Source organism: Oncorhynchus tshawytscha, linkage group LG30 (assembly GCF_018296145.1).
Source record: "Oncorhynchus tshawytscha isolate Ot180627B linkage group LG30, Otsh_v2.0, whole genome shotgun sequence".
In the NCBI taxonomy this organism is placed as follows: Eukaryota; Metazoa; Chordata; class Actinopteri; order Salmoniformes; family Salmonidae; genus Oncorhynchus; species Oncorhynchus tshawytscha.
Window position 1 is genome coordinate 47,016,437 of NC_056458.1, and position 27,506 is coordinate 47,043,942.

The following is a 27,506-nucleotide window of genomic DNA, read 5'->3' on the forward strand; positions in this document are numbered from 1 at the left end:
TATAGTTTTTTGTGTGCTCTAGGGCAACAGTGTCTAGATGGAATTTGTATTTGTGGTCCTGGCGACTGGACCTTTTTTGGAACACCATTATTTTGGTCTTACCGAGATTTACTGTCAGGGCCCAGGTCTGACAGAATTTGTGCAGAAGATCTAGGTGCTGCTGTAGGCCCTCCTTGGTTGGGGACAGAAGCACCAGATCATCAGAAAACAGTAAATATCTGACTTCAGATTCTAGTAGGGTGAGGCCGGGTGCTGCAGACTGTTCTAGAGCCCTCGCCAATTTGTTGACATATATGTTAAAGAAGGTGGGGCTTAAGCTGCATCCCTGTCTCACCCCACGGCCCTGTGGAAAGAAATGTGTGTTTTTTGCCAATTTTAACCTCACATTTGTTGTTTGTGTACATGGATTTTATAATGTCGTATGTTTTTCCCCCAACACCACTTTCCATCCATTTGTATAGCAGACCCTCATGCCAAATTGAGTCGAAGGCTTTTTTGAAATCAGCAAAGCATGAGAAGACTTTGCCTTTGTTTTGTTTATTTGTCAATTAGGGTGTGCAGGGTGAATATGTGGTCTGTCATAAGATAATTTGGTAAAGAGCCAATTTGACATTTGCTCAGTACATTGTTTTCACTTAGAAAATGTATGAGTCTGCTGTTAATGATAATGCAGAGTATTTTCCGAAGGTTGCTGTTGACGCATATCCCACGGTAGTTATTGGGGTCAAATTTGTCTCCACTTTTGTGGAAAGGGGTGATCAGTCCTTGGTTCCAAATATTGGGGAAGATGCCAGAGCTAAGGATGATGTTAAAGAGTTTATGTATAACCAATTGGAATTTGTTGTCTGTATATTTTATAATTTCATTGAGGATACCATCAACACCACAGCCCTTTTTTGGGTTGGAGGATTTTTTATTTTGTCCTGTAGTTCATTCAAGGCAATTGGAGAATCCAGTGGGTTCTGGTACTCTCTCTCTCTCTCTCTCTCTCTCCCTCTCTCTCTCTCATGACCTCTAGTGTGGTAACAGCCTCACTACACATGTTCATTTGTAGCAGATGGGTATCTGTGAAACTCATTCAGCCCAAAGTGTCTCCACTCCCACTGGCAAATATCTATGGCGCAAGTGGGTAAGACTCTTCAGGAGGGCCGTCACGTGTGTTTGCGAGGCATAGGTCCTGGGTCCGAGGTATGAGCTGAATCAGGAGAAAGCTGTACTCGCTAGGCGGCCAGCCTGAAGTTCTTTATACCAGTGGAGGCTGCTGAGGGGAGGACGGCTCATAATAATGGCCGGAATGGAGTCAATGGAATGGTATAAAACACACCAAATACCTGGTTTCCATGTGGTTGATACCACTCCATTCCAGCCATTGATACCACTCCATTCCAGCCATTGATACCACTCCATTCCAGCCATTGATACCACTCCATTCCAGCCATTGATACCACTCCATTCCAGCCATTGATACCACTCCATTCCAGCCATTGATACCACTCCATTCCAGCCATTGATACCACTCCATTCCAGCCATTGATACCACTCCATTCCAGCCATTGATACCACTCCATTCCAGCCATTATTAGGAGCCGTCCTCCCCTCAGCAGCCTCCACTGCTTTACACATAGACATAACATTCAACCTCTGTCAAGATCTTTGATATTAAAAAGTGCTTGATAGGATACTATGCGGCAGAAAAAAAACAGAATTAGCACAGTCTGCTTACATATGAGTTACTGAGTTCCATATACTCAGACATGCATGAATCAAATGACTTCAGTGAATAACATGATTTTTAACGAATGACAATATCATATCCCCATTGGAGTTGGGTTTCATGAGTACTGATCTAAGACAACGACATGATCTGTGTGGTGTTTTAAAAAGCACTAACCCAGTCACTGATGTCCATATCATTTACCTAATTTTTTTTTCAATCCTGGAACAAAATGTTCTCGCATTCCATTATTTTTTAAATGTTAATAAGCCGGTGTGGAATTCAGCACACGTCTGTTTGACAGGTGTGATGTGAAATGTTTGACTGTTAGTGTGCTGTTTAGGCAGTGGCGGATTTAGGTATAAGCAACTTGGACAACCACCCCGGGCGGCATCTTGCTGGGGGCGGCAAGGGGCGCCGGCATTTTTTGGGGGAATGGTGACATTTGCGCAATCGGTTTTCTATCGCTCATTTGCACGTCACATCAATGATATCATGTCACCGATATCATGTCGCCCAGGGAGCCATACAAGCTAGAACCGTCACTGTGTTCAGGGATATGTATATATGTATTACCAATCATGTGTTTAGGAATAGGGGCTGTCAATAGTGGGCTTAGCGCACAGGGTAGGTTAAAGTTCACAGCGCGCATACGGAGAGTTGAGGTTTGTTGCAGTCTAAAATCTATCCATTCCAGAGCAGGATACATCGCTGGCCCAGTTCAATATATTCTTTCGCTGTGGATTCTGGGAGTTGAAGACACTGTCCAAGCTTGTTGTAGCCTTCCGAGTGTTGACAGAAGACACACTGCTGTTCCCCTTTTCTGTAAGTAATGAACCTCTTTTGGTTAACAATAACATTTACATCGTTGAGCCAGATGCTTTCGATATGTCACAGTTATCCTTTACGTTGCTATTTTGTTTTTATCTTGCAAAGTACGGCGAAATTGTAGGCTATTTATGGCTATGAGGGCTAACTGGAAATATGACGTAAGGATTTGCAACTCAAACGCGCGACGTGAGCAAGCGAATGTCCTTGGGTTCGTGTGTGTGTGTGTGTGTGTGTGTGTGTGTGTGCCATTCTCCCTTAAGCGCCATTTAATTCCATTTTGTAAACATTCTCCAGGCCTACAATGTGGACGAGATCAAATGGACCGTTTACACCAGGAAATCGTTCTCTTGACAGACTCCGCAACAGCAACAAAAATAACTCTTAAATCGCGGTCTTGTGCACCTGGATGGCTCTGACTTTCTAACAGATGTTGCTGTGTTCATTTCTCAGGCAATTGGAGTGCATTTACGTCTCAATCTGGTCATTGCAAATTTGTATATTTTATTATTCAGAAAGAAATGTCTTTAGCCCTTTGTAGCAGCATGATATGCATTTGTTTTAGGCCCATTGTATTATAACGTATCAATTGATCCTTTATTGCGTAGAAGTGAGCTTGAGTTAGGCTACTTTATAGAAAGTAGGCCTGTTCATAGCTACAGATTGTGACACCAGAATGTGATTTAACCAAAGATTTGTTACATCAGATAATGTGATTTTATACAAAGATTTTTGGTATCTATTATAGTACTGGGAGTTACAGGTTTGCCTATACAAAACGTCGCCAGAGAATTGCACCTGGTATTGGTGATACGATCTTCGTTCTCGATTCAGCCAAACATGTATCTTCTAAAATGTTTTTTTGTCCAGTTACAGGTGGTGTGTTTGAAGTTAGAAAATCATCCATTATTTAAATAACAAAATATTTTCCTCCATGAAGTAATCCAACAATGTGTACGCCGCCATCTTGTATATTTCAAATATTCTCTCATTGATCAAGACAGGTGAGTGTCATCATGACATGCGGCACTTTGTGGTGGACCCACCTGTTCAGCCAATGAGAGAAGACTTGAAATTTACAAGATGGCGGCATGCACATTTGTATTTATTTTAGTAACGGATCCTTTTTTAACTTTCAAACGCACCACCTGCAACTGGACACAAACATTTTAGAAGATACATGTTTGGCCAAATCGAGAACGCCAATGGCATCGCCAATACCAGGTTAGTTGAAAAATCTCTGGCAACGTTTTCTATAGACAAACTTGTTACTCCCAGTAATGGGATTTAACCTACAATCTTTGGTTAAATCCAATTATGTGGTGTGTTAACCATCTGTGGCTAGCCTGTACGAGGCCTGTGATGGGAAATTATATGTTTTCATGAATAATAGCCTAGTGCTGATGAATTGCAAACTTGGCATTTCCTAGGTAGTTGTAATACACTTACAACTCTCACATCATTCTTTTAAAATTAATATAATTTATATAATAAAAATGTATTGTTCACAAAAAGAGAAACATTTTGATTTTGAGTGTATTGAGAAAATATGTTAATTTGGAATTTAGGCATTTCCTCTGCAAATAATGACCCAATTAAAAAAAATAAAAATCATATTTATATTCTGTTAGTATGACTTGATACATTATAGAATAATACCCAATTTTCTAACACAGTATTTTCTAGGCCTTTGTTTGATTGTGTTTTGATTAGTATACTTCTCACAACAACTCGATTGTGACCAAACCGATATGAATCTGTCCTGTAAAAACAGAACCTCACACGGGTAGCGACACCATGTCCAGCCGAGGAGGGAAAAAGAAGGCCACCAAGATGTCCAGGTCGACGAAGGCCGGAGTCATCTTCCCCGTGGGGCGAATGCTGCGCTACATCAAGAAGGGTCTGCCCAAGTACAGGGTCGGTGTGGGTGCCCCAGTCTACATGGCCGCTGTTCTGGAGTACCTCACTGGTGAGGAAGCAAAATAAATATTATGAAGACACCGGATATATCCCCCAAAATGTATTTTATTTGACCTTTATTTAACTAGGCAAGTCAGTTAAGAACAAATTATTATTTTCAATGACGGCCTAGGAACAGTGGGTTAACTGCCTGTTCAGGGGCAGAACGACAGATTTGTACCTTGTCAGCCCGGGGGTTTGAACTTGCAACCGGTTACTAGTCCAACGCTCTAACCACTAGGCTACCCTGCCGCCCCAAATTACCCCCTTTTGGGCCCTGGTCAGAAGGAGTATACTGTATAGGAGGGGAGGTGTAATTTGGGATGCATTCCAATGCTTTTGAATATTTTTGGTGATGTCATGTTGTGAGATACTCCAGAACAATTATCTCACTGGTGTGAGCGCAACAATGCAATGTTGTACGGTACATTAGTTAACTTTTAAATCAGTCAAAGTGTTCCCGTTGGTGTCGAGTTATTTAGCTAAATTAAAGTTTGCTGCTCAACCCTACCGTGTTAGGAGATTGACTGATCAGTGAGAGGAGATGTTGAAGCCCCATTCATTTTTTTTTGGTAATAATATATATCTTTTTAAACATCACGTCTGTCTGATACATCACTGTTTATTTAATGAAAATAACAACAACAACAAAAGTATGTCTCCCCCCCCCTGGCACCGTGTGGTCTGCAAAGCGTATGCACTTGCATCTCAGATGGTATGTGGGCACGCAACCTGGTGACATTTGTTGGTCTCCAGTCAGTTTGGTGTCAGTCAGTAGCTCTGGTCTAGGGCGTCATTGTGCTACTTACATACCAGCCAGGGCGCACTAGCTCTTCTCCGGGGTGTTATGTTAACCACTGTTGCTTTTGTGCAGCTGGCTAGTACACACCATCTGGCTATCTAGTACACTAGCTCGTACCTAGTTTATAATTCTAGGTGTAATTTCACCACCCGTGCTGTTGGTGGCAGTAACGCACCATCCTCTGGCACCATTCGACATCCTGTCTCGTTTTGTGTCTCGCAGCGTCTGTTGCGTGAGAAGGTATTTGCTGGAGCCAGACTCTTGGAAATTCCAGGCATTTTTTTTTTTTTTTTCAAACAGCTCTTACAGAAAAAAGGCCCTTGTAATTTTCACATTCATTATTATTTTGACCTCATAGTGTTTAAATTCCTTTTTTTTTTTTTTTTTTTTTTACAGGAAAATCCTGTTTTTTTAACTGCACTGCTCCTTAAATATATTGATTTATTCTTAATCCCTCCTGTGGACCTGCATTCTCAGTGCCCTCACTACTCTACACTGTTTTTCCACTTCTGAAAGCAGCTTAATTCTGACCTATCTCCAATGCTGCTGGTCTTGGGCTTATTGGTCCTCTGGCCAGTGGATGCTTTTGAGTTACATTGTCAGACCTCTGCACCAGGTCCAGCTGTATTAACTATCTCTATTCTTGTGTTCTAGCTGAAATCCTGGAGCTGGCGGGCAACGCAGCCAGGGACAATAAGAAAGGACGTGTCACACCACGACACATCCTTCTAGCCATCGCCAACGACGAGGAGCTCAACCAGGTCAGCTGTTATTCTGGTAACTTTCCCCTCCAAAATTCCCCAGGTTTTCCAGAAATACTGGTTGGAAGATTCCTGGAATCCAGAGGGAATAAACAGGAAATCTGGGAATCCTCCGACTGGGATTTCTGGTTAAAAACCTTGGGAATTTGGGAAAGTTACCAGCATTTTGCAACATTAGTTTAAATACATGCCCCATCTTTGTGAGGTAATCCGCTAGTTAGAGAGAGGGGAGCAATCCAATGCAGACTGCGTGGTTTTACCGACTGTCTCTCTGCAGCTGCTGAAAGGTGTGACCATCGCAGCCGGAGGAGTCTTACCTAACATCCACCCGGAGCTGCTAGCTAAGAAGAGGGGGTCAAAGGGCAAGCTGGAGGCTGTCATCACGCCTCCTCCCGCCATCAAGAAATCCAAGATGTCTGCCTCCAAGAAATCAGCCAAAAAGGCAGCTACAGGGAAAAGAGCCAAAGCTAAGGTATACAATATGTGAGGGATAAACTCAAACATTCTGTGTAGGGGTGAACGACTCCAGGATCCTGTGATTTAATTAAATTTTTTTATAATAATGTTTTTATTGTTTGAGTGGACTCTTGCTCGACTCTCAAAACAACGCTGAAATGGCTACGTACACACCACCTCATTATGGCAGAATCCTATTAGGAAGACTACTATTGCATACCAGAAAGGATGAGTATGAAGCTTTGCATTTGCTCATCAATTTAGCCATTAAAAAGGCCTATGTATGTTGAATATAGAAGGTGATGTGTAGGGACTAGAATATTTCGGTGATATTTCCGCTGTGCACCGCCTTGACCGATCCCGTGGAATGATGCAGCGCACTATTCTTTGCCTTGTTATAGTCCTATTGGACGGGACTAGTATTACTAGAGCCCTATTGGACGGGACTAGCATTACTAGAGCCCTATTGGACGGGGCTAGCATTGCTAGAGCCCTATTGGACGGGGCTAGCATTGCTAGAGCCCTATTGGACGGGGCTAGCATTGCTAGAGCCCTATTGGACGGGGCTAGCATTGCTAGAGCCCTATTGGACGGGGCTAGCATTGCTAGAGCCCTATTGGACGGGACTAGCATTGCTAGAGCCCTATTGGACGGGGCTAGCATTGCTAGAGATGGTGGTTATGTAAATATACTGAACAAAAATATAAATGCAACATTTTCAAAGATTTTACTGAGTTACAGTTCACAGAAGGAAATCAATCAATTGAAAGGAATTCATTAGGCCCTAATCTATGGATGTCACATGACTGGGTGGGGGTGCAGCCATTGGTTGGGCCTGGGAGGGTGTAGGCCTACCCACTTGGGAGCCAGGCCCACTAGGGTAGGATTCTAGGCTAACCTGGGCTGTCTCCTCTGTTCTAAGATCTTCAGGGTCAGAGCTAGCTAGAGATCAGGACCATCATCGCTGCTGGGTTCGGCCTCAGCTGTTTGATTTCTGATATCAACCGCGGCAGATTAGCTGGTTAGAGCTAAAATAGGCTTATAACACTAGCGCCTTTTACAGCTAGCTAAGAAGCTAACTTAACTTTGTAGTGGTGAGGTGTGAAGCAGCTTTAACTGTTAACTTAACCCAGTAGCCTACCACTTGTTATGGAAACCCAGAGGAGTCATACCTAACCACCCGTGGCTTCACATAGCCCCCTACACACAAACACTCCACACCGTGCTCCGATTCAGTACAGATTTCGCTCTAACCTGTCACTCAATCATTCTAACTTTTTAGCTATTTTTATATAGGGACATATAAATAAAACTGAGGCTGCACAAGTTTCAACTGAGGGGCTAAGCCCCCTTTTGGCCCCTCGTGGAGCAGAGCTGTTTTATCATAAATATCCTGTGCTTTTTCATTTGGCGCATACAGACCCAGCTAGGCTACATTGTAACCGCCGAAGCGGCCATGGGGCTCAGCCAGGACTATTAATTTTGTAACTGAATGAAAACATTTTTTTTTTTTAAAGAAAGTGATTTGAAGTTGGGGAAAATAGGTTACAAAAAAAATGCAGAATGGTGTTAAATACTTGGGGGGAAATCATTTCACAGATTTAATCATGTAATATTAAGTCTACCGATTTATTTCTCACTATGTACTTGCGAGTATTGACTGACTGGTCCGTTGTGACAAAGCTCTTAAAAGAGAAGGAGAAAAAATTAGAATGGACTACTACCTACATGTGTATTTACCCTACTGTTATCACCAAACTAATGCCTGGATTTATTTATTTATTTCACCTTTATTTAACCAGGTAGGCTAGTTGAGAACACCTGTATTTAACCAGGTAGGCTAGTTGAGAACACCTGTATTTAACCAGGTAGGCTAGTTGAGAACACCTGTATTTAACCAGGTAGGCTAGTTGAGAACACCTGTATTTAACCAGGTAGGCTAGTTGAGAACACCTGTATTTAACCAGGTAGGCTAGTTGAGAACACCTGTATTTAACCAGGTAGGCTAGTTGAGAACACCTGTATTTAACCAGGTAGGCTAGTTGAGAACACCTGTATTTAACCAGGTAGGCTAGTTGAGAACACCTGTATTTAACCAGGTAGGCTAGTTGAGAACACCTGTATTTAACCAGGTAGGCTAGTTGAGAACACCTGTATTTAACCAGGTAGGCTAGTTGAGAACACCTGTATTTAACCAGGTAGGCTAGTTGAGAACACCTGTATTTAACCAGGTAGGCTAGTTGAGAACACCTGTATTTAACCAGGTAGGCTAGTTGAGAACACCTGTATTTAACCAGGTAGGCTAGTTGAGAACACCTGTATTTAACCAGGTAGGCTAGTTGAGAACACCTGTATTTAACCAGGTAGGCTAGTTGAGAACACCTGTATTTAACCAGGTAGGCTAGTTGAGAACACCTGTATTTAACCAGGTAGGCTAGTTGAGAACACCTGTATTTAACCAGGTAGGCTAGTTGAGAACACCTGTATTTAACCAGGTAGGCTAGTTGAGAACACCTGTATTTAACCAGGTAGGCTAGTTGAGAACACCTGTATTTAACCAGGTAGGCTAGTTGAGAACACCTGTATTTAACCAGGTAGGCTAGTTGAGAACACCTGTATTTAACCAGGTAGGCTAGTTGAGAACACCTGTATTTAACCAGGTAGGCTAGTTGAGAACACCTGTATTTCACCAGGTAGGCTAGTTGAGAACACCTTTATTTCACCAGGTAGGCTAGTTGAGAACACCTGTATTTCACCAGGTAGGCTAGTTGAGAACACCTGTATTTCACCAGGTAGGCTAGTTGAGAACACCTGTATTTCACCAGGTAGGCTAGTTGAGAACACCTGTATTTCACCAGGTAGGCTAGTTGAGAACACCTTTATTTCACCAGGTAGGCTAGTTGAGAACACCTTTATTTCACCAGGCTAGTTGAGAACAAGTTCTCATTTGCAACTGCGACCTGGCCAAGATAAAGCATAGCAGTGTGAACAAACAACAACACAGAGTTACACATGGAGTAAACAATAAACAAGCCAATAACACAATAAACAAGTGAATAACATAGTAGAATAAAAATAATCTATATACATTTTGTGCAAAAGGCATGAGGAGGTAGGCAAAAAATAGGCCATAGGAGTGAATAATTACAATTTAGCAGTTTAACACTGGAGTGATAAATGATCAGATGAACATGTGCAGGTAGAGATACTGGTGTGCAAAAGAGCAGAAGAGTAAATCAAATAAAAACAATATGGGGATGAGGTAGGTAAATTGGGTGGGCTATATACCGATGGACTATGTACAGCTGCAGCGATCGGTTAGCTGCTCAGATAGGAGATGTTTAAAGTTGGTGAGGGAGATAAAAGTCTCCAACTTCAGCGATTTTTGCAATTCGTTCCAGTCACAGGCAGCAGAGAACTGGAAGGAAAGGCGGCCAAAGGAGGTTTTGGCTTTAGGGAAGATCAGTGAGATACACCTGCTGGAGCGCGTGCTACGGGTGGGTGTTGCCATCGTGACCAGTGAACTGAGATAAGGCGGACCTTTACCTAGCATAGACTTGTAGATGACCTGGAGCCAGTGGGTCTGGCGACGAACATGTAGCGAGGGCCAGCCGACTAGAGCATACAGGTCGCAGTGGTGGGTGGTATAAGGTGCTTTAGTGACAAAACGGATGGCACTGTGATAAACTGCATCCAGTTTGCTGAGTAGAGTAATGGAAGCTATTTTGTAGATAACATCGCCAAAGTCGAGGATTGGTAGGATAGTCACTTTTACTAGGGTAAGTTTTGCGGCCTGAGTGAAAGAGGCTTTGTTGCGAAATAGAAAGCTGACTCTAGATTTGATTTTGGATTGGAGATGTTTAATATGACTCTGGATTGATTGAGAGTTTACAGTCTAGCCAGACCCTTAGGTATTTATAGATGTCCACATATTCAAGGTCGGAACCATCCAGGGTGGTGATGCTGGTCAGGCGTGCGGGTGCAGGCAGCGAACGGTTGAAAAGCATGCATTTGGTTTTACTAGCGTTTAAGAGCAGTTGGAGGCCACAGAAGGAGTGTTGTATGACATTGAAGCTTGTTTGGAGGTTAGATAGCACAGTTTCCAAGGAAGGGCCAGAAGTATACAGAATGGTGTCGTCTGCGTAGAGGTGGCTCAGGGAATCGCCCGGATACAGCCCGTAGCCACGCTAGAGGCCCGGATACAGCCCGTAGCCACGCTAGAGGCCCGGATACAGCCCGTAGCCACGCTAGAGGCCCGGATACAGCCCGTAGCCACGCTAGAGGCCCGGATACAGCCCGTAGCCACGCTAGAGGCCCGGATACAGCCCGTAGCCACGCTAGAGGCCCGGATACAGCCCGTAGCCACGCTAGAGGCCCGGATACAGCCCGTAGCCACGCTAGAGGCCCGGATACAGCCCGGCCACGCTAGAGGCCCGGATACAGCCCGTAGCCACGCTAGAGGCCCGGATACAGCCCGTAGCCACGCTAAATGGCTAAGGTGCCTTATTGCTATTATAAACAGGTTAATAAAAAACGTCATACATACAGTCTGATATACCACGGCTTTCAGACAATCTGCATTCTGATCTCGAACCTGTTTATAATATAACTCAAAGCTAAGGTATACAGTGTGTTATACAGGCATGTTGGTTCAGGTGGAGACTTGGAATGTAGACCCCATAAATGTCAACATGATAATACAATTGAGGTTCAACTTTATTATGGTTAACTCCCTTACGCAAATGTCCTAATGTCACTGAATGTTTTGGACAGTGTTGTCTAGACCTACATAATATCACCTGATGTTTCTCATATGTCTCTCTGGCCCAGCAGAAACAGGGAGAGGTGAGCAAAGCTGCGTCGGCAGACAGCACCACAGAAGGAACACCTACGGACGGATTCACTGTCCTCTCCACCAAGAGTCTTTTCCTGGGTCAGAAGGTAGGTTCGTCCGTCACTACTACTACGTCACTTCTCATAGAGGCCTCGCAGCTTCTCCTCATTGAGATTAACAAAGGGTTACATGCATTCAGGGTGACGTTGCTGATAGTGGATGGTGTATTGAGGGGGAATACGACGGAATATTCGTATGCGCACTCACAGGAACCAAGACATTATAGTGGAGAATATAGAGGAGATGACATCATCTTATGTACTGCTTTACTTAGCATTGTTTTCTCATTTCCTAAACATTCCTGTTTTAATATACCATTATTTGTTTTGTATATAAATGAATTGTTCTGAAACTTTGACTATGGCAGCAAAATGTATATAACAGTTTTTTTTTTTATGGATCAACCTTTCACATAAATGTATGTTTCTCCACGGCCAATCAGCATGAGTTTCCTGTAGGGAAACCTTTTTATAAAGTCCTCATACCTCTTGACTTATTCCATATTTTATTGTGTTAGAGCCTGAAATGTAAAAAAAAAAAGTATTAAATGTAAAAAAGAAAATCAACCCATCGACAGACAATACCCCATAATGACAAGGTGAAGACGTGTTTTTAGACCATTTTTGCAAATGTATTATAGAAATATATTCACACTTCTGAGTCAATACATCACCTTTGGCAGTGATTACAGCTGTGAGTCTTTCTGGGGTAAATCTCTAAGAGCTTTGCACACCTGGATTGTACAATATTTGCACATTAAAATTCTGCAACTCTGTCAAATTAAATAATTACAAGTTGGATGTTGATCGTTGCTAGACAGCCATTAACTCTTGTCATAGACTTTCAAGCTGATTTAAGACACAACTTTAACTAGGCCACTCGGGAACATTCAATTTATTTGTATTTATTTTATTTATTTCACCTTTTTATTTAACCATGTAGGCTAGTTGAGAACAAGTTCTCATTTACAACCTGGCCAAGAATAAGCGTAGCAATTCGACACATACAAGAACACAGAGTTACACATGGAATAAACAAAACATACAGTTAATAATACAGTAGAACAAAAGAAAACAAGAAGTCTATATACAGTGAGTGCAAATGAGGTAAGTTGAGGAAATAAATAGGCCATGGTGGCGAAGTAATTACAATGTAGCAATTAAACACTGGAATGGTAGATCGGCAGAAGATGAATGTTCAAGTAGAGATACTGGGGTGCAAAGGAGCAAAATAAATAAATAAATACCAGTATGGGGATGAGGTAGGTAGATAGATGGGCTGTTTACAGATAGGCTAAGTACAGGTGCAGTGATCTGTAAAATGCTCTTGTACTCCCTTGTACTTGCCGATGGCAAGCATACCCATAACATGATGCAGCCACCACCATGCTTAAAAATATGAAGAGTGGTACTCTGTGATGTGTTGGTTGGATTTTCACCAAACATAACACATAGCAAAACCATAGCAAAGCAAAGTTGAGTCCTTTGCCACATTTGTTGCAGTTTTATTTAGTGCCTTATTGCCAAAAAGGATGGACGTTTTGGAATATTTTTTTATTCTGTACAGGCTTCCTTGTTTTCCCTCTGCCAATTAGGTTAGTATTGTGGTGTAACTACAAAGGTGTTGATCCATCCTCAGTTTTCTCCCATCACAGCCATTAAACTCTGTAACTATTCTAAAGTCACCATTGGCCTCATGGTGAAATCCCTGAGCGGTTTCCTTCCTCTCCGGCAACTGAGTTAGGAAGGACGCCTGTATCTTTGTGGTGACTGAGGATATTGATGCACCATCCAAAGTGTATTTAATAACCTCACCATGCTCAAAGGGATATTCAATGTCTGCTTTTTAAAAAACGTTTACCAATAGACCTTTGCTTATTGACTCGAGACATTTCATCTTTGAATTTATGTTTTTTTATATTTATTTGTAAACATTTCTAAGAACATTAATCCACTTTGATATTATGGGGTATTTTGTGTAGGCCAGTGATGTGAAATATCAATGTAATTCATTTGAAATTCAGGCTGTAACACAACAATATGTGGAAGAAGTGATACTTTTTCAAGCCATTTGTAAAAGGATATCCTTCCAGTGTCGACTGTTAGACCAGTTACACCCCTCGAATCCCATGGGTTACGCTCCAAATGGCAACTTAGGGCACCCTATTCCCCAAAGAGTGCCCCCGTATTCCCCAAAGAGTGCCCCCGTATTCCCCAAAGAGTGCCCCCGTATTCCCCAAAGAGTGCCCCCGTATTCCCCAAAGAGTGCCCCCGTATTCCCCAAAGAGTGCCCCCGTATTCCCCAAAGAGTGCCCCTATTGCTTCTACAGGGCATTATTTTTGACCACGGCACATAGATTTGTGGTCAAATGTAGTGCACTATATAGGGACTAGAGTGCCACTGAAGACACATAATGGTTGGCTACTGCTACATGATTGGCTACTGCTACATGATTGGCTACTGCTACATGATTGGCTACTGCTACATGATTGGCTACTGCTACATGATTGGCTACTGCTACATGATTGGCTACTGCTACATGATTGGCTACTGCTACATGATTGGCTACTGCTACATGATTGGCTACTGCTACATGATTGGTTATTGTGTATCTGGAAAGAGTTCCCCTGAAGACAATCGAGTGCTTCATTTTCTTTCTTCACTTGCTGATGTCACCTCGTACTTTGGCCTCGCAAACATACGCTAATAAACCAGGCTGCCGCACTAAACTAACCAGTTTATCTACTGTAGAGTGGGTGCTGCCATAGCTGGCAGCTAGGATGGTGTGAGTGAGAAGGTGTTTGTGGTTCGTCAGGCTCAACGTCTATTTGTTCGTTGAGACTATTTTGGCAGTGAAGTGCCCCTTGTTGAAAGTTTGGAAAACGTCATTAGTCGATGTCTGTTTTTTTAATATCTGTCCAATGATTTTTATGCCCAATTCTATAAAACATTTATGACCTTTTTAAAAAAAAAAAAAAAAAAAATGTTTTAGTTAGATTTTATGGAAAGAAACCTACATTAAATAAATGGAATTCAAGTAATTTAGAGTATGTGGTTGGCAATTAGATGTTCTACTGTTAGGGGTAGAGCAGTTGATGAAGGAGCTAATCAAAGATGGCTGCATTTTGTTGAATGGAAAATGTAATAATGAATGCCAATAACCTAATTTACCATTCACTGGTGGTGGGTTCTTCTGACTGAAAGCAGACTTTATCCATTCAGATATACAGTTGAAATCGGAAGTTTACATACACTTAGGTTGGAGTCATTAAAACTCGTTTTTCAACCACCCCACAAATGTTCTTGTTAACAAACTATAGTTTTGTCAAGTCGGTTAGGACATCTACTTTGTGCATGACACAAGTCATTTTTCCAACAATTGTTTACAGACAGATTATTTCACTGTATCACAATTCCAGTGGGTCAGAAGTTTACATACACTAAGTTGACTGTACCTTTAAACATCTTGGGAAATTCCAGAAAATGATGTCATGGCTTTAGAAGCTTCTGATAGGCTAATTGATATCATTTGAGTCAATTGGAGGTGTACCTGTGGATGTATTTCAAGGCCTAAATTCAAAGTCAGTGCATCTTTGCTTGACATCATGGGAAAAACAAAAGAAATAAGCCAAGACCTCAGAAAACAATCTGTAGACCTCCACAAGTCTGGTTCATACTTGAGAGCAATTTCCAAATGCCTGAAGGTACCACGTTGATCTGTACAAACAATAGTACGCAAGTATAAACACCATGGGACCACGCAGCCGTCATACCGCTCAGGAAGGAGACTCTTTCAGTCTCCTAGAGATTAACGTACTTTGGTGCGAAAAGTGCAAATCAATCCCAGAACAACTGCAAAGGACCTTGTGAAGATGCTGGAGGAAACACAGTAAAACGAGTCCTATATCTATGTAACCTGAATGGCCACTCAGCAAGGAAGAAGCCACTGCTCCAAAACCGCCATAAAAAAGCAAGACTACGGTTTGCAACTGCACATGGGGACAAAGATCATACTTTTTGGAGAAATGTCTGATGAAACAAAAATAGAACTGTTTGGCCATAATGACCATCGTTATATTTAAAGGAAAAAGGGTGTTCTTTGGTTTGTATCTCAACCGTGAAGCGCTGGGGTGGCAGCATCATTTTGTGGGGGTGCTTTGCTGCAGGAGGGACTGGTGCACTTCACAAAATAGATGGCATCATGAGGAAGTAAAATTATCTGGATATATTGAAGTAACATCTCAAGACATCAGTCAGGAAGTTAAAGCTTGGTCGCAAATGGGTCTTCCAAATGGACAATGACCCCAAGCATACTTCCAAAGTTGTGGCAAAATGGCTTAAGGACAACAAAGTCAAGGTATTGGAGTGGCCATCACAAAGCCCTGACCTCAATCCTATAGTAAATTTGTGGGCAGAACTGAAAAAGCATTTGCTAGCAAGGAGGCCTACAAACCTGACTCAGTTACACCAGCTCTGTCAGGAGGAATGGGCCAAAATTCACCCAACTTATTGTGGGAAGCTTGTGGAAGGCTACCTAAAACGTTTGACCCAAATTAAACAATTTAAAGGCAATGCTACCAAATACTAATTGAGTGTATGGAAACTTCTGGCCCACTGGGAATGTGATGAAATAAATAAATCATTCTCTCAACTATTATTCTGACATTTCACATTTGTAAAATAAAATGGTGATCCTAACTGACCTAAGACGGGGGATGATTTTTAAAAGGATTAAATGTCAGGAATTGTGAAAAACTGAGTTTAAATGTATTTGGCTAAGGTGTATGTGAACTTCCTACTTCAACTGTCTGTACAAGACATCTCACTTTGATCGTTTCCCGACTCTCTGTTTTCAGACACCATGGTTGCGGGAAGAGACTTGACTATAAGTCCGCGTCCCTACATACTATGTGCCAATTTTATTGCCTTTCCTCCTTACTTCGTTTGCACACACTGTATACAGATTTTTCTATTGTGTTATTGACTGTGCGTTTGTTTATTCCACTGTGTTAGTTTGTGTCGCACTGCTTTGCTTTATCTTGGCCAGAGGTCGCAGTTGTAAATGAGAACTTGTTCTCAACTGGCCTCCCTGGTTAAACAAAGGTGAAATAATACAATTACAAAGTGTGCTTTGGGGCTGTCATTTAGGACGAAGGCCAAATCATTTAGTTTATGTACTCTATTCGTTGCCTCCTTTTAAAAAATATATATTTATTTTTCTATTTTTGGAGATGTCACAGTAGAAGTGAATCCGCATGTAATCATTCATGCATATCAAGTCATTTTCTGGGCTATTGTAAACATTTTGAATTAGTTTATCTACTCCTCTGATGGTGTCCTTCTGGTTTGGGATTGTTTTTGACTGAAACAGTTTGTTCTATCCTTCTCTGCTTTCTAAATTCTATGGGCAATTTCATGTACCTCACTGCCAGTTGCCTAAAATCTGAAACACCTGGCTCAATACTCCGTAATCGGAATGTTTTTCTAGAAGCTCACATCTTTTTTTTTTTGCCTTCCAGTGCAGTGTTTCAAACTAACAGGTTAATAGGTTAACTGTTTCATGTTCTTTTCTGCGATGCTTGCTTTCTGAATCCTGCACTCTTCTAAATTCTACTTGTACCAAATCAGTCCCGCACTAAGGTGTGGTTTGATCGATCTAACGGCTTTGCTCCCCCCCACCCCTCCCCTCCCCTCCCCTCCCCTCCCTGCTTGCTGGTGGCATGCTCTCCCCCCCAGCTAAACCTGGTTCACAGTGAGGTCAGTAACTTGGCTGGCTTTGACGTGGAGGGGGTCATCAACCCCACCAATGCAGACATTGACCTTAAAGATGATCTAGGTGAGCTCCCTTTCACTCTGCGGTTTGAAAGATCCTTGAATGCTGAACTTAAATGGGACACCATCCCCAAATTGACTAGTTTATTAGAAACAAATGTTGTTTTTCTGAAAAATTAATACACACACACATTGGATCTCAGGCTTATTCCCTCAGATGAAATTCTAGGATTTTGTCAAATCTCTGCAGAGCAGTTGTCATCCCCCCTCTCTGCCTGTCATGGATGTTATTGTTGGGTCTGTCTCTCTGGATTGGTCAGTCAGTCTCCTGTGTTCCTGAAATAAGTAAATAAGGAGCACAGCACTCTCACCTCCTCTCGTTCTTTCTCCCTGATACCTTTTTTATGTTTTATGTTCTTCATTTTCCCCCATCCTCTTCCCCCTTCCCCACTCACTGTGTTTTTACCTCTCATGTTGATTGCCTGTTGTCATTGTTTGTAGTTGCAAGTTGTGCAAGCCGACATTTCCACCATTGACAGCGAGGCTGTTGTTCACCCGACCAATTCCACCCTCTACACTGGTGGTGAAGTAGGTAATATAGAACCCTCCCTCATCACCATGGGTACAACGTGTTACCGTGCCAACACCTGTAGCAAAGCATCCCATAATGCATCTTCTTCCTCCTCTTAGACAAATTTGTTCTCAGGGTGGAATTCTAACTTTCTAGATGTAATTCAGACTTTTTTCTGTTTTTAATCATTGCATTGACCAATAAGAGATTGACGTCAACGCATGAGAGATGGTCTGTTTTATGTATTTGGATCTGAGGTTAGGTTCCCTAGCCATACTTATGTTTATGAAAGTAAAACTCTTATTGAACCACCAATTACTGTGTAACTAATAACTTTTTTAAATTAAAAAAATAAATAATAATGTTGAGAAGTTGGAAGAACATGCACCAATGCTTTGTGTTTTGGTAACCTCTAAAAGGCCTTAATTCCTCTTTCGTTTTCTGTTTTTTTAAAACATTTTATAGATTTTCTTACATCTGCTTGTATTTCCCTATTTCTTTTATGTGGATGTTTTTTTTTTTTGTCAACACTCTGACATTAAACTTCCTCTCCTCTCTGACTATCTGCCTGCATCACTTCCCTCTCTGACTATCTGCCTGCATCACTTCCCTCTCTGACTATCTGCCTGCATCACTTCCCTCTCTGACTATCTGCTTGCATCACTTCCCTCTCTGACTATCTGCCTGCATTACTTCCCTCTCTGACTATCTGCCTGCATCACTTCCCTCTCTATCTGCCTGCATCACTTCCCTCTCTATCTGCCTGCATCACTTCCCCCTCTGACTATCTGCCTGCATCACTTCCCTCTCTGACTATCTGCCTGCATCACTTCCCTCTCTGACTATCTGCCTGCATCACTTCCCTCTCTGACTATCTGCCTGCATCACTTCCCCTCTGACTATCTGCCTGCATCACTTCCCCCTCTGACTATCTGCCTGCATCACTTCCCCCTCTGACTATCTGCCTGCATCACTTCCCCCTCTGACTATCTGCCTGCATCACTTCCCCCTCTGACTATCTGCCTGCATCACTTCCCCCTCTGACTATCTGCCTGCATCACTTCCCCCTCTGACTATCTGCCTGCATCACTTCCCCCTCTGACTATCTGCCTGCATCACTTCCCCCTCTGACTATCTGCCTGCATCACTTCCCCCTCTGACTATCTGCCTGCATCACTTCCCCCTCTGACTATCTGCCTGCATCACTTCCCCCTCTGACTATCTGCCTGCATCACTTCCCCCTCTGACTATCTGCCTGCATCACTTCCCCCTCTGACTATCTGCCTGCATCACTTCCCCCTCTGACTATCTGCCTGCATCACTTCCCCCTCTGACTATCTGCCTGCATCACTTCCCCCTCTGACTATCTGCCTGCATCACTTCCCCCTCTGACTATCTGCCTGCATCACTTCCCCCTCTGACTATCTGCCTGCATCACTTCCCCCTCTGACTATCTGCCTGCATCACTTCCCCCTCTGACTATCTGCCTGCATCACTTCCCCCTCTGACTATCTGCCTGCATCACTTCCCCCTCTGACTATCTGCCTGCATCACTTCCCCCTCTGACTATCTGCCTGCATCACTTCCCCCTCTGACTATCTGCCTGCATCACTTCCCCCTCTGACTATCTGCCTGCATCACTTCCCCCTGACTATCTGCCTGCATCACTTCCCCCTCTGATCTGCCTGCATCACTTCCCCCTGACTATCTGCCTGCATCACTTCCCCCTCTGACTATCTGCCTGCATCACTTCCCCCTCTGATCTGCCTGCATCACTCCCCCTCTGACTATCTGCCTGCATCACTCCCCCTGACTATCTGCCTGCATCACTTCCCCCTCTATCTGCCTGCATCACTTCCCCCTGACTATCTGCCTGCATCACTTCCCCCTCTGATCTGCCTGCATCACTTCCCCCTCTATCTGCCTGCATCACTTCCCCCTGACTATCTGCCTGCATCACTTCCCCCTCTATCTGCCTGCATCACTTCCCCCTCTATCTGCCTGCATCACTTCCCCCTCTATCTGCCTGCATCACTTCCCCCTCTATCTGCCTGCATCACTTCCCCCTCTATCTGCCTGCATCACTTCCCCCTCTATCTGCCTGCATCACTTCCCCCTCTATCTGCCTGCATCACTTCCCCCTCTATCTGCCTGCATCACTTCCCCCTCTATCTGCCTGCATCACTTCCCCCTCTATCTGCCTGCATCACTTCCCCCTCTATCTGCCTGCATCACTTCCCCCTCTATCTGCCTGCATCACTTCCCCCTCTATCTGCCTGCATCACTTCCCCCTCTATCTGCCTGCATCACTTCCCCCTCTATCTGCCTGCATCACTTCCCCCTCTATCTGCCTGCATCACTTCCCCCTCTATCTGCCTGCATCACTTCCCCCTCTATCTGCCTGCATCACTTCCCCCTCTATCTGCCTGCATCACTTCCCCCTCTATCTGCCTGCATCACTTCCCCCTCTATCTGCCTGCATCACTTCCCCCTCTGACTGCCTGCATCACTTCCCCCTCTGACTGCCTGCATCACTTCCCCCTCTGACTGCCTGCATCACTTCCCCCTCTGACTGCCTGCATCACTTCCCCCTCTGACTGCCTGCATCACTTCCCCCTCTGACTGCCTGCATCACTTCCCCCTCTGACTGCCTGCATCACTTCCCCCTCTGACTGCCTGCATCACTTCCCCCTCTGACTGCCTGCATCACTTCCCCCTCTATCTGCCTGCATCACTTCCCCCTCTGACTGCCTGCATCACTTCCCCCTCTGACTGCCTGCATCACTTCCCCCTCTGACTGCCTGCATCACTTCCCCCTCTGACTGCCTGCATCACTTTCCCCTCTGACTATCTGCCTGCATCACTTCCCCCTCTGACTGATCTGCCTGCATCACTTCCCTCTCTGACTATCTGCCTGCATCACTTCCCTCTCTGACTATCTGCCTGCATCACTTCCCTCTCTGACTATCTGCCTGCATCACTTCCCTCTCTCACTGATCAGAAGGGAACCGATGCTAAATCTGAAATTTAACACCTAGGAAGTGTAAAAAAAAAATGTCACCATCTGATCAAGTGAAAAGGAAAAGCCTACCATAGTAGTAGCTCGATAAGGAATGTTTTTTAATAACTAGTAGTAATATTGAGTTGCTTTATACACTGAGAGTACAAAACCATTAAGAACACCTTCCTAATTTAATTTGACCTTTTATTTAACTAGGCAAGTCAGTTAAGAACAAATTCTTATTTTCAATGACGGCCTAGGAACAGTGGGTTAACTGCCTGTTCAGGGGGCAGAACGACAGATTTGTACCTTGTCAGCTCGGGGGGGTTTGAACTTGCAACCTTTCGGTTACTAGTCCAACACTCTAACCACTAGTCTACCTACCGTCCCTAAACTCTAACCACTAGGCTACCTACCATCCCTACACTCTAACCACTAGTCTCCCTGCGCCCCAAGTTGCACCCTCCCTTTTGCCCTCATTAGGGAATGGACCACAAGGTCCACAGGGATGCTAGGCCCACGTTGACTCCAATGCTTCCCACACTTGTGTCAAGGCGGTGGACCATTCTTGATTACCCAACAGTGTTGCAGTTCTTGACACACACATATATATATATATATATATGTGTGTGCCTGGAACTCACTACCAGTACCCCTGTTCAAAGGCACTTCAACATGTTGTCTTGCCCCATTTAACTCTCTGAACGGCACACATACACTATCCATGAATCGATTGTCTCAAGGCTTAAAAAATATTATTTAACCTGTCTCTTCCACTACATCTACACTGATTTTGAATTCGATTTTGACAATAAAGGATCATGGCTTCCACCTGGCTTCAGTCGGTCAGTCTGTCATGGAAAGAACAGCTGTTCTTAATGTTTTGTCCACTCGGTGTACATGGGAACTGTGGTGTACAGGGGGCAAAGAGATTCAGAGAGGTCAAATGAAAGAACTGTCTTGCCTCTCTCTCACACAGCTCTCACTCAGCTCAGAACCAGATGCATGTCTGCTGTCTGTCCGCTTGTCCGTCCCTCTCCCTCAGTCTGTCTGTCTGTCTGCACTCACCACAACAACAACAACAACAACAACAACAGGAGGACACTAAAGACCCCAGACTGTTTCCCTACAGGTGGTGCTCTGGAGAAGAAGGGAGGGGAGGAGTTTGTGGATGCCATGTTGGAGTTACGGAAGAAGAACGGTCCCCTGGAAGTGGCTGGAGGTAGGGAGAAACCAATACCAGTCCCCTGGAGGTAGGGAGAAACCAATACCAGTCCCCTGGAGGTAGGGAGAAACCAATACCAGTCCCCTGGAGGTAGGGAGAAACCAATACCAGTCCCCTGGAGGTAGGGAGAAACCAATACCAGTCCCCTGGAGGTAGGGAGAAACCAATACCAGTCCCCTGGAGGTAGGGAGAAACCAATACCAGTCCCCTGGAGGTAGGGAGAAACCAATACCAGTCCCCTGGAGGTAGGGAGAAACCAATACCAGTCCCCTGGAGGTAGGGAGAAACCAATACCAGTCCCCTGGAGGTAGGGAGAAACCAATACCAGTCCCCTAGAGGTAGGGAGAAACCAATACCAGTCCCCTGGAGGTAGGGAGAAACCAATACCAGTCCCCTGGAGGTAGGGAGAAACCAATACCAGTCCCCTGGAGGTAGGGAGAAACCAATACCAGTCCCCTGGAGGTAGGGAGAAACCAATACCAGTCCCCTGGAGGTAGGGAGAAACCAATACCAGTCCCCTGGAGGTAGGGAGAAACCAATACCAGTCCCCTGGAGGTAGGGAGAAACCAATACCAGTCCCCTGGAGGTAGGGAGAAACCAATACCAGTCCCCTGGAGGTAGGGAGAAACCAATACCAGTCCCCTGGAGGTAGGGAGAAACCAATACCAGTCCCCTGGAGGTAGGGAGAAACCAATACCAGTCCCCTGGAGGTAGGGAGAAACCAATACCAGTCCCCTGGAGGTAGGGAGAAACCAATACCAGTCCCCTGGAGGTAGGGAGAAACCAATACCAGTCCCCTGGAGGTTTTTATTTAACCTTTATTTAACTAGGCAAGTCAGTTAAGAACAAATTGTTATTTACAATGATGACCTTGGAACAGTGGGTTTAACTGCCTGTTCAGGGGCAGAACGACAGATTTGTACCTTGTCAGCTCGGGGATTTGATCTAGCAACCCAACACTCTAACCACTAGGCTACCTGCCGCCCCAGGGAGAAAGCAAGACCAACAGTTAGGATGGCTACCCTCTGCTCTTATCTCCTCTGACATCAACCCTCGTTTTCTTTTTATGGGTCTGATTTTGTAATCAACGTTGCACCAACCTGATGAGCATCTTATTCGTCGAGACATTTGACCCAATAGGCTGTGGTTTAGGGAAGATCTAGCTTTGTGATCATGACATTCCTGTAATGACTTCAAACCTCAGTTTTCTTTGTTGTCCATAGACTGCCTACAGGGTAAGGAAACCAATGGCATTTTGGGAATTGGTTTAATTATCCCTTAACTCCCCAGCTATACAGTCTCAGTCATCATTAACTCTCCCTCTATACAGTCTGTCAGTCATCATTAACTCTCCCTCTATACAGTCTGTCAGTCATCATTAACTCTCCCTCTATACAGTCTGTCAGTCATCATTAACTCTCACTCTATACAGTCTGTCAGTCATCATTAACTCTCACTCTATACAGTCTCTGTCAGTCATCATTAACTCTCCCTCTATACAGTCTCTGTCAGTAATTCACTCTCCCTCTATACAGTCTCTGTCAGTAATTCATGTCTCTGGCTCTCTGCCTTCATCTGGAGATCAACGTTTTGGGTTCACTTTGAGTCTTAAGCCAGTCACACACTCAGAGGCCTAATGAAGTCCAACTGGAGGGCATTTCACTTCACAGCATCAGGGCCTTTTAGCTGAGTTACAGTGTGTGTGTGTGGGGGGCTTGCCTGATGCTGTGTGCTCCAGAGATGAACAGTCACTCAATTACCTCCAGCCCTGAGGGGGAGAAAATTCTCTCTCTGTCTCTCGCTCTGTCTCTCTCTCTGTCTCTCGCTCTGTCTCTCGCTCTGTCTCTCGCTCTGTCTCTCGCTCTGTCTCTCGCTCTGTCTCTCGCTCTGTCTCTCGCTCTCTCTTTCTCTCCTCTCTTTCATGTGGCTTCCAAGAGCTCATTCCCTCTGGAGAAGTGATGTGATGATGAATGAATGTTGTGTTCATGTAATTGTGTAATTTGCAGGATGTCAGTATTTTTGAATGATTGGATTAGTCTGTCAGTTAGTTGTCTTCACACTTAGGGGAAGATTCAACACGTGCAAAATAAGTCTAATGCTAATTTCTGCCTCTCTCTGCTTTCCATACCATCTCTCTCTCTCTGTCTCTCTCTGTCTCTCTCTCCTTCCCATACTCTCTCTGTCTCTCTCTGTCTCTCTCTCCTTCCCATACTCTCTCTGTCTCTCTCTCTGTCTCTCTCTTCCCATACTTCTGTCCTCTACTGTCTCTCTGTCTCTCTCTCTCTCCTTCCCATACTCTCTGTCTCTCTCTCTGTCTCTCTTCTCCTCCTTCCCATACTCTCTCTGTCTCTCTCTGTCTCTCTCTCTTCCCATACTCTCTGTCTCTCTCTCTGTCTCTCTCTTCCCATTCCCTGTCTCTCTCTCTGTCTCTCTCTCTCTCTCTCTTCCCCCATACTCTCTCTCTCTGTCTCTCTCTCTCTCTCTCCTTCCCATACTCTCTCTGTCTCTCTCTCTGTCTCTCTCTCCTTCCCATTCTCTCGCTCTCTCTCTCTCTCTCTCTCTCTCTGCTTTCCCCTGTTAGCGGTGCTGTCCTCTGGCTATGGGCTTCCTGCCAAGTTCGTGATCCACTGCAACAGTCCAGGCTGGGGTTCGGAGAAGTGTGAGGAGCTGCTGGACCAGACCGTGAAGAACTGCCTGGTCCTGGCCGACGAGAAGAAGCTCAAGTCTGTGGCCTTCCCTTCCATTGGCAGTGGAAGGTACTATACAACCTCCCGTCACCCCTAGCAACAAGCCTCATCACGCTCCCAAGGCCTTTGTGTCTCCCATGGTATTCATCCACCACGGTGCTTTTCCTTTGTGGAGGAAAAGCACGCTACTTCATTTTGTCTGTTTTGGTGGAGGTAACGGTTGTCCCATTAAGATATGATGCACAAGTTAGCGTAGTAGTATGTCATATACAGTGGGTCAAAAAAGTATTTAGTCAGCCACCAATTGTGCAAGTTCTCCCGCTTAAAAAGATGAGAGAGGCCTGTAATTTTCATCATAGGTACACTTCAACTATGACAGACAAAATGAGAGAGAAAAAAATCCAGAAAATCACATTGTAGGATTTTTTAATGAATTTATTTGCAAATTATGTTGGAAAATAAGTATTTGGTCACCTACAAACAAGCAAGATTTCTGGCTCTCACAGACCTGTAACTTCTTCTGTAAGAGACTCCTCTGTCTTCCACTCGTTACTTGTATTAATGGCACCTGTTTGAACTTGTTATCAGTATAAAAGACACCTGTATTACTGTCGTCAAATCAGTTATTTCACCTTCTTTTTAAATCCTGATCTTTCAAAATGGCTTGTCTCCCCCTACCCCCTCGATTTTTTAAAAGTGCTTTGATATTCTTTACGTAATGAAAAAGCGCTATAAAAGTGAATTAAATTGTATCATTATTATTTGTTTCCTCAGGAATGGCTTCCCGAAGCAGACGGCTGCCCAGCTCATTCTAAAAGCCATCTCCAGCTACTTTGTTGCCACCATGTCTTCTTCCATCAAGACGGTCTACTTCGTGCTGTTCGACAGCGAGAGCATAGGGATCTATGTGCAGGAGATGGCCAAGCTTGACTCAACCTAAGCCCCCCACACCCCCCCACCCAATTGCATTACTACAGGCTTGTTTAGAATTTTATTTAGAGAGAAAAATGAAAGATGTTTACCGGTGATTTTTGTAAAAAAAGAAGAAAACACACAAAAAAAACACTTTATTGAGAGGAAGTGATTTCCGTTCTGTTTTATTCGTTGGAGTTCAGATAGTAATGTGTCCCTGGTGGTGTCAGACTTGGGTCCCAGCTCAGAAGGGTGATACGTTCTGAATGTGGTCTTCTTCTCTTCTCTCTGATTCCCTAATTGTACGTGACACAGTCTCTGTTCTGTTGTGTTTCCGCTGAGCAAGGCCCTGGTCGAATGTTGCACCCCGCTGAGCAAGGCCCTGGTCAAATGTTGCACCCCGCTGAGCAAGGCCCTGGTCAAATGTTGCACCCTGCTGAGCAAGGCCCTGGTCAAATGTTGCACCCCGCTGAGCAAGGCCCTGGTCAAATGTTGCACCCCGCTGAGCAAGGCCCTGGTCGAATGTTGCACCCCGCTGAGCAAGGCCCTGGTCAAATGTTGCACCCCGCTGAGCAAGGCCCTGGTCAAATGTTGCACCCTGCTGAGCAAGGCCCTGGTCAAATGTTGCACCCCGCTGAGCAAGGCCCTGGTCAAATGTTGCACCCCGCTGAGCAAGGCCCTGGTCAAATGTTGCACCCCGCTGAGCAAGGCCCTGGTCAAATGTTGCACCCCGCTGAGCAAGGCCCTGGTCAAATGTTGCACCCCGCTGAGCAAGGCCCTGGTCAAATGTTGCACCCCGCTGAGCAAGGCCCTGGTCAAATGTTGCACCCCGCTGAGCAAGGCCCTGGTCAAATGTTGCACCCCGCTGAGCAAGGCCCTGGTCGAATGTTGCACCCCGCTGAGCAAGGCCCTGGTCCAATCAGGAGGGTGGTACTTAAGTTCCTTGTGCTAAAACTGAAATGGTTGCATTCCAAGTGTTGCAGTACTGTGGTTCTTTTGTGAGATTTGTCTCAATTTGTCATTTCTTTATTTTTTTATTGTAACATAACCTTTTTATGTTTACGATGTATTATCAGTGATGTACTAGATGGAGTGAAATGTTTTAGTAAAATATTAGACAGTGACGAGGTTTTCCTTAAAAAAAAAACTTTTTTTTTTTTTTTTCTTCTGATTTTCACTTTGCCAACTCTAAAAGAAACGTATTTGAAAAGAAAAGGGATTTGTGGTTTTATTCAGTTATAAAGCTATTTTGTTTTGAGGAGTTGAAAGAAGTTGTACAGGCTTTTGCTCACAGGTAATTAGTGCCCTCTCTGCTTATAGGCAATTAGTCCCCTCTCTGCTTATAGGCAATTAGTCCCCTCTCTGCTTATAGGCAATTAGTCCCCTCTCTGCTTATAGGCAATTAGTCCCCTCTCTGCTTATAGGCAATTAGTCCCCTCTCTGCTTATAGGCAATTAGTCCCCTCTCTGCTTATAGGCAATTAGTCCCCCTCTGCTCACAGGCAATTAGTCCCCCCCCTCTGCTCACAGGCAATTAGTCCCTCTCTGCTCACAGGCATTAGTCCCCTCTCTGCTCACAGGCAATTAGTCCCCTCTCTGCTCACAGGCAATTAGTCCCCTCTCTGCTCACAGGCAATTAGTCCCCTCTCTGCTCACAGGCAATTAGTCCCCTCTCTGCTCACAGGCAATTAGTCCCCTCTCTGCTCACAGGCAATTAGTCCCCTCTCTGCTCACAGGCAATTAGTCCCCTCTCACCAGTAGATGGCTCCCTATCGTCAGGAGTGAGGTCTTTCACTGAGCCATTTTGTGCTGGAAAGACCTCTTTTTCATTACGATGTCTAAAATGAAGTGTCTGATGGGTGGATCAGAACGGATGTTGCACTAGCTAATTGCTGTAAGCACTGTGTTTTGGAGTTTTCCATATC

At 44.3% G+C, this 27,506-nt stretch overlaps 2 protein-coding genes across 13 annotated transcripts; both read left to right on the top strand.

Annotated features, from left to right (window-relative positions):
* The first annotated feature begins 2,339 nt into the window (after window positions 1–2,339).
* Window positions 2,340–26,166, top strand: LOC112236236 (core histone macro-H2A.1). Of its 12 annotated transcripts, none has more exons than XM_042309051.1 (9): window positions 2,340–2,539; window positions 4,317–4,511; window positions 5,958–6,064; window positions 6,342–6,536; window positions 11,351–11,461; window positions 17,151–17,250; window positions 21,891–21,980; window positions 24,565–24,739; window positions 25,445–26,166. In XM_042309051.1, exons 2-9 carry the CDS (start codon window positions 4,340–4,342, stop codon window positions 25,608–25,610), a joined length of 1,116 nt encoding a protein of 371 aa, XP_042164985.1. In that variant the 5' UTR covers window positions 2,340–2,539; window positions 4,317–4,339; the 3' UTR covers window positions 25,611–26,166. The 12 variants fall into 12 exon arrangements, 10 of the variants coding, with proteins under 10 accessions (XP_042164985.1, XP_042164986.1, XP_042164987.1 ...); XM_042309052.1 differs by lacking the exon at window positions 2,340–2,539 and adding an exon at window positions 2,753–3,025; XM_042309053.1 differs by lacking the exon at window positions 2,340–2,539 and adding an exon at window positions 2,753–2,995.
* On the top strand, window positions 25,678–26,534 carry LOC121841369 (keratin-associated protein 10-1-like). Its single transcript, XM_042309156.1, has 2 exons — window positions 25,678–25,694; window positions 25,925–26,534. The coding sequence occupies exons 1-2, from the start codon at window positions 25,678–25,680 to the stop codon at window positions 26,532–26,534; spliced, it is 627 nt and encodes a 208-aa protein (XP_042165090.1).
* Window positions 26,535–27,506: the final 972 nt, after the last annotated feature.

Excerpts from the sequence above, each read along its gene's own strand:
- LOC112236236 (XM_042309047.1), top strand. The coding sequence starts at position 3,634 with ATGCACATTTGTATTTATTTTAGTAACGGATCCTTTTTTAACTTTCAA. Across the intron at positions 6,065-6,341 it reads ACGACGAGGAGCTCAACCAG|CTGCTGAAAGGTGTGACCAT; the intron begins GTCAGCTGTTAT and ends GTCTCTCTGCAG. Across the intron at positions 24,740-25,444 it reads CCTTCCATTGGCAGTGGAAG|GAATGGCTTCCCGAAGCAGA; the intron begins GTACTATACAAC and ends TTGTTTCCTCAG.